General features: G+C 38.4%; 1 protein-coding gene across 1 annotated transcript in view; it reads right to left on the bottom strand.

The window, feature by feature from the left end:
- Nucleotides 1–226: 226 nt before the first annotated feature.
- Nucleotides 227–6899, bottom strand: part of LOC118430570 (transmembrane protein 18-like) — an 8134-nt gene continuing 1461 nt past the window's right edge. The window contains exons 2-5 of the mRNA XM_035841519.1: nucleotides 6235–6352; nucleotides 3467–3521; nucleotides 3259–3352; nucleotides 227–1993 (exon numbers count right to left, since the gene is read on the bottom strand). Of these exons, the coding sequence (XP_035697412.1) occupies nucleotides 1844–1993; nucleotides 3259–3352; nucleotides 3467–3521; nucleotides 6235–6352 (417 nt within the window). The 3' untranslated portion in view covers nucleotides 227–1843. The remainder of the gene's footprint in view (nucleotides 1994–3258; nucleotides 3353–3466; nucleotides 3522–6234; nucleotides 6353–6899) is intronic.

Here is a 6899-nt window from a genome sequence, read left to right as displayed (position 1 = left end):
TTGAAAAAGGAGGGCGAGGTCTTCATACAGTAGTTTAGTGATATTTGTGATGTTAAGCGAGCTGCTTGGATCAAAGTTTAGGTTGAACCTACCAAGAAACGCCTTTGTCCTTTGTATCAGTAAGGATATATATATAGGGCAATGAATATGTGAATGGTAATCAACTTTGAATCAATGTAATGGAGATGGCTGCAAACAACAGTAACCATTTAGAAAGACGTTCAAATGAGATTGCATATAACATTTATTACACATAAAAGCTAAAGATTATTTGTAGATAACAGTACATATATGCATGACAACCATAATGAACAAATGCAGGGTACAAATGCTTCACTTCACAAATTACTGGCATCAGAAATAAGGCAGACTAACAGAAGTTTCTCAAGTCAAAGACCTTACATGTGCCACCAAGACTCATGCATACTGTCAACTTCTCACATTTTAACAAACATTAAAAAAACTAAACTAAAACAAAGACATTCAAAATGATCAAGTGTTTCTATAACAGATGTTCCCCAGAACGCTTTGATCAAATCTTGTGCGTCTGGCTTTTTTTCTGCAATGGATGACAAAAAAGTCAGCTTGAATATAACATGTTCTAAACGGATGAAAACACATTACAAAGACATAGAAAAGCACTGACACAATGCAAGACTGAACACCATAAAAATACAGAGGTAAATAAGTGAATGACTGTTGTATTAAACAGGTCACATGAAAGACTAAATCAAATGTTCTTTATCTTCTTCCAATTTTACAATACATCCTTTGAAAAGTTCCTTCTAATTTGCCTTGCTACATAATCAGTACTTACTGTAATAGTATTACAACTTTCCCTAATTATGAAGCTATATCATAAATCTTCAATACTAAAATCATCTCTACAATCTTGCCATATTTCAAAAATCTTACTATTTAATCTTTTTATCCCTACCCTTAAGCAAGCCTTAAGCAGTTAGTAGAGGCAGTGTTTAAGTTTGTCAGAGACTACAGACAACCACAAAGTTTGCATTTGAGGACAGAGTCATATTTCAGATGGTTCCTTTTTAAACTTGAAATGGACTTAAGGCAAATAAAGGCACAACAATTGAACACTTATCACACTTAATTGTCACTGCAATCTCCCAAAACTCCCATATCATGCATTATTATTATTCCAAGGGGTGGTCACATTTTCGAAAACATTATTATCCATGGCCAATTCATAACTCCTCATTCCCCTGTAAAAAGTTTTGAACAAAAGTTCCATAAACTCCTAGGCTGATTTCCTACATACATGTACATATGCAGCTCCTTTATTTTTGTTAGGGATTGAAAAATCCGTAAAAAAAAACAATGTCTAGGACTCTAGGGGGGAATGATATGGAATGTTCAAAAACAAAAACAAAAAAGGATATTGTTCATAATATGAACAAACTATATACAAGACCTTCACTGAAGCCTATCAATTATAATATGAAGTACTGGTGTAACAAATCATAAACACAATAACACAAGAACATGGAGCAGTTGAATTGAAAGTACAGAAGCATACATTTAAGCTTGGCTAATGGTTTATATCAATTTTCACTATTATTATCCAAACATGAAATGGTCTATACATTAAAGTACAATTTACTGGGACTTCTTGCAGGGGAAAAGCTATGTATCTAGTGCACTTGTCAACAGAAACCCAACAGGGCAGGGTTTAGTGACACACAGTTGATTTGTAGCAGTAAGCATGTGAATAGTTCGCCAATGTTCAGACAATTGAAGCTTGTCTCACAACAAAGTGTGTGCACACCCCTAAGGGTTTGCTCTGAAAAGTGCATTGTATCCACCATCTTAAAGTAGGCACTCTTCAGTCTTTCTTCTTGTCCTCTGCACCACCTTTATCCTGCTCCTTGTTTCCGGCAGATTTTTTGCTGTTTCTAGCTTCCGTGATTTGCGACCTGATCTTTGACCTCTTGACCTTGATCATCAAGTCCCAGGATGCAGAAAACCACATGATCTGAAAAGTGTATACATCAGTTAGCCTGTAGTACAATTGTACATCTGATTTAACTTGTAACAGGTCTGTAATGTCACAGTAAGAGTGTTACATAATCTGAACTAAGTCTAAGAACTGAAACAACCGAGTAAGAACAGAAAGAAACAAACATGCCGACACCGGGGATCGAACCCGGGTCGGCGGATTACAAATCATGACCGCTATCGCTGTCGCCACAAAAGCTCTAGAGCCCTTGGGCAAGGACGGTAGGCGGTACTTGAACACCACTGTTACACTACTCCCCCTTTTCTTTTCAAGATTCGTCCTCGAATCTCCGAGTTCGACATCCCTGTGTGGCACATCCGCTAGCCTGTTACTCACAGGGTCGGCATGGGAACCAGTGAAACAACCAGAGGGGCGAGTAAGAACAGAAAGAAACAAATATGCAAACACCTGGGATCGAACCGGGGTTGGTGGATTACAAATCATGACCTTGAACACCACTGTTACAGAACTATTAAAATGGAGTAGGGAATTTCCTGAGCAGCCTGGTAACCCCTGCTTTGCCTACTGAGTCAGTTAGTCAAACTTACCAAAGCTCTGACTCAGGGAAAAGAGATGCTGCTACAGTAAGTGTAATTCAGTGCCTAGAAGTGGTCAATGGTCTTGCACTGAGCAAACTCATTTTTATAAAAAGTTAACTCAAATGTAGACATTGTGGCACATTAGTCACTATTCAAGACACGCCAATAATTAAATTTCTTGTCATTACTTTGAAATTTTCTACAGGAGATCCATAGGCAGGGCTCGAAATTCATTTTTGGGATTAGGTGCACTGGTGCACCCAGCTTAAAAAATTGGGTGCATCAAAACATTTTTGGGTGCAACACTTAAATTTAAGTAATAACCTAATAATAAAACTATCAAGTCCTCTAATAATAAGGCTATCAAGTCCTCAAACAAGTACCATGACAAACATTTTCATTATCTTTCTAACACTTATATGTCAAGAATATGATGTATACTAGTATACTTTGATATCTTTACATACATGTGTAGAAAAATATTTGGGTGCACCCTGTGCACCCACAGAAAATAATTGGGTGCACAGCTCCAATTTTGGGTGCACCTGGGTGCACATGCACCCAGTATTTCGAGCCCTGATAGAAGACTACATCTTTTTAATCTAAGTCCTTTGGCATAACAAATATTAACTGCTTACAGAAACAAAACAAAAAATTATCATACTTGACAACATATTAAAGAATATTGAAGCTGCGGCTTACCACAATGATGAGACAGTTAAGCAACAGTGGCAGGGACAGCACCAGGGAGATGAACAGCCCACTGCTGTCAAAGTACTGCAGCTTGGAGAATAGCCTGCAACAGCAACACAGCAATCAGAAACACCAGCAATTATAAAAAAATGGGGGAATTTGAAATTCAATCCAATTCAAAAATTAAACTAGATCTTCCAAGTAAGAAAAGACTTACTTGTAATTGTTTGCTGCCCATTCATTGATGTACTGTGCAGAATATGCAAGAAGCACTGAAAACAAGAAAATGACACATGAGGATTCTTTGATTGGTCTTTTCATGTTGGGATTTAATCATTTGATAGTTACCATCAGTGTGAAACCAGACAAAAATGGAGTATGCACAATAATGGTGTATTGAAAGGATCTTCATGGAGATAATCTATGTGGTGGAATTACATAGAATTGATAGAAACGTTATCCAAGGAGGCCTGATCTGTCAGATATCAAAGAATGAAGTGGGAAACAGCCATTAGAAACGGATTGAATCAAGCTACCTCTTCTTTGGTAGAAGCAGGGCTCGAAATGCTGGGTGCATGTGCACCCAAAATTGGAACTGTGCACCCAATTTTTTCCGCACCCAAATATTTTCTTAGGTTTATGTATGGAAAGATATCAAGTATACTAGTATACATCGTATTCTTGACATCTAAGTGTTAGAAATATGATAAAAATGTCTGTCGTGGTACTTTTTTAAGAATTTGACAGCTTTAACTAAGTTTTGTTTTAATTTTTGTCTGACATTCTACTTAAATTTAAGTGGTGCACCCAAAAATTTTTTGGTGCACCCAGTTTTTTAAGCTGGGTGCACCAGTGCACCTAATCCCAAAAATGAATTTCGAGCACTGGTAGAAGATTAAAGTGTGATTAGGACGACAATAGCATGATAATGGCAATAGTCTCATGGGAATTCTGAAAAGGAATTTTGTCAGTTACAAAATGAACCAAGGCAGTTGCACATAAAATTACGCTGCTAATTCCAAAGGAGAATAACTTCTCTTTACATCCTAGGTTATAGTCATAAAGTTCTGAACACAACGGTTTGGTTATGGTTATGGTTTATCTAAATATACAAAAACATATATATGTAATGATTATCGTAAACATAGCAGATGGCACTATGATAATGTATAGTGACCCTAGTATGTCCAGTTTCTTGAAAATGTCAGAAACAGAAGATGGATATTTGATAACCAGTACTTAGTGTGACTTAACTGTGAATATATTGCATTCTTTAGATTACAGGCATGTTGTTTTGCAAGTGTCTGTGTCTCTGTGTTGAAAACAAGATGTCTCCAGCCAAGAATTTGAGTTCCTCAGCGTGAAAAATACTACTTGCACATTTGCCCATTGCAACCACTTTTTGCTTGGTGCAGCTTACTTCTAAACTCAGTTGGGCAGTGCACAACCTAGATTTTGAGCCTCAGAACTTGATTTTGTTGTCAATTTACTTGGAAGAAAAAATGGATCGATAGTAATATGATAGTAAAAGGTTATGTATGTATGCAGGTATTGTACCTTTTTTTCAGAAGTTAGTGAATTGTAGGTGGTGCAACTTGAAATTCAGATGTGCAACCTAGTTTTATCCTAAGGTTGCACACTGTGCAACCTGGCTCAGAAAAGTATTTTGTACACTGTTCCCTGTAACGTATATATTAAGAAACAATGTATCTTGGTTGCCAAATCCACCTTGCCTTGAAGATAGCCCTCCTGTCAAGGAACCCACATGCCTGCTACAAGAGTATCTAAATGATCTCTAATAATATAATATCTATGGCACGATAGATAGTTAGCTCTGGTAGCAGTTCCTATAGTTTTCCCAGTTGACAGAGGTGGCATGTAGAACAGTGTACCTGGTAACCAGGATAGTGAAAAGTGATACAGGGCTCGAAATACTTTTTTCTGCATACCTGCACACCTGGTAACATTGAAAATTACCTACACCTGACAAATTTTACGTGCACCTTCTCAATTTAGAAGTATGGATCATACTAAAATTGTTCAGAAACCATTGCTATGACTTTTTTTTCTTGTATACTTTATAGGTGGTAGCAGTCACTGCAGCTAGTAACAATCCACATACACCTATGACATTTATGTGTAAAACTAAAACCCAGTACATGGACCAGTGCAAGTTATGTGCAGGTAGACACCAGAAATACCCGCACAGCTCCAATTTTGCCTGCACTAACCTGCATATGCATGTGGTATTTCGAGCCCTGTGATAGTATCCTGGGTACCTAAAAGTAGGAAATACTTACAGAGAACACAGAAGTGGGCACATTGCAGGTTGATGTGATACTTACAGAGAACACAGAAGTGGGCACATTGCAGGTTGATACTTACAGAGAACACAGAAGTGGGCACATTGCAGGTTAATACTTACAGAGAACACAGAAGTGGGCACATTGCAGGTTAATACTTACAGAGAACACAGAAGTGGGCACATTGCAGGTTGATACTTACAGGGAACACAGAAGTGGGCACATTGCAGGTTAATACTTACAGAGAACACAGAAGTGGGCACATTGCAGGTTAATACTTACAGAGAACACAGAAGTGGGCACATTGCAGGTTGATACTTACAGGGAACACAGAAGTGGGCACATTGAAGGTTGATACTTACAGAGAACACAGAAGTGGGCACATTGAAGGTTGATACTTACAGAGAACACAGAAGTGGGCACATTGAAGGTTGATACTTACAGAGAACACAGAAGTGGGCACATTGAAGGTTGATACTTACAGAGAACACAGAAGTGGGCACATTGAAGGTTGATACTTACAGAGAACACAGAAGTGGGCACATTGAAGGTTGATACTTACAGAGAACACAGAAGTGGGCACATTGAAGGTTGATACTTACAGAGAACACAGAAGTGGGCACATTGAATGTTGATACTTACAGAGAACACAGAAGTGGGCACATTGAAGGTTGATACTTACAGAGAACACAGAAGTGGGCACATTGCAGGTTGATGTGTTTCCTAGTCAGGAAGGTCAGGATGAAACAGCAGGCATGGAACACCTGCAGTCCAATCAGCCATGGCTCGCTCCAATCAATCTGTCAACAAAAACAAACACTTGTTGACAAACTAGTATCTTTCAAACATATACAAATTGTATCATAATTCATCTCCATGGGCAACAGAAGTAATCTACAATATTACAACCTGTTAAATCTTGAAGTGGAGCTGTACAGTACTTAAGTATAAGTTACTGTATAGCAGTCCTCTGCATAACAACCTATGACAGGCATGTGGCAAAGCAGCAGCTGGTTATATATTGCTGGTTATGCACATCTATGATCTGGCTGTACTCTTCTTGGCTGGACTTCGCGAACGAAGATCATCTAGGGGTTAGGTCCACGTCGGCGGGAGGGTCTTTTTAGCAAATGCCCACAAACGCCCACTCTAGAGAAGTCCGCGCTGCACGAATCTCATTTTTTTTGCTTGGAATATGTCCACGTTGTGCTCCCATGCATTAATCCTGAGTTTCAAGTCAATCCATTGACTGATAGTGACATAAATCAAAGTTGACGATTTTCGATGGTCTTTTTAGCGAACGCCCAGCACAAAAAGTCTTTTTAGCGAACGCCCACCATATCTACT

Source organism: Branchiostoma floridae, chromosome 14 (genome assembly GCF_000003815.2).
Source record: "Branchiostoma floridae strain S238N-H82 chromosome 14, Bfl_VNyyK, whole genome shotgun sequence".
In the NCBI taxonomy this organism is placed as follows: domain Eukaryota; kingdom Metazoa; phylum Chordata; class Leptocardii; order Amphioxiformes; family Branchiostomatidae; genus Branchiostoma; species Branchiostoma floridae.
This window is presented reverse-complemented; position numbering and strand designations above follow the sequence as displayed.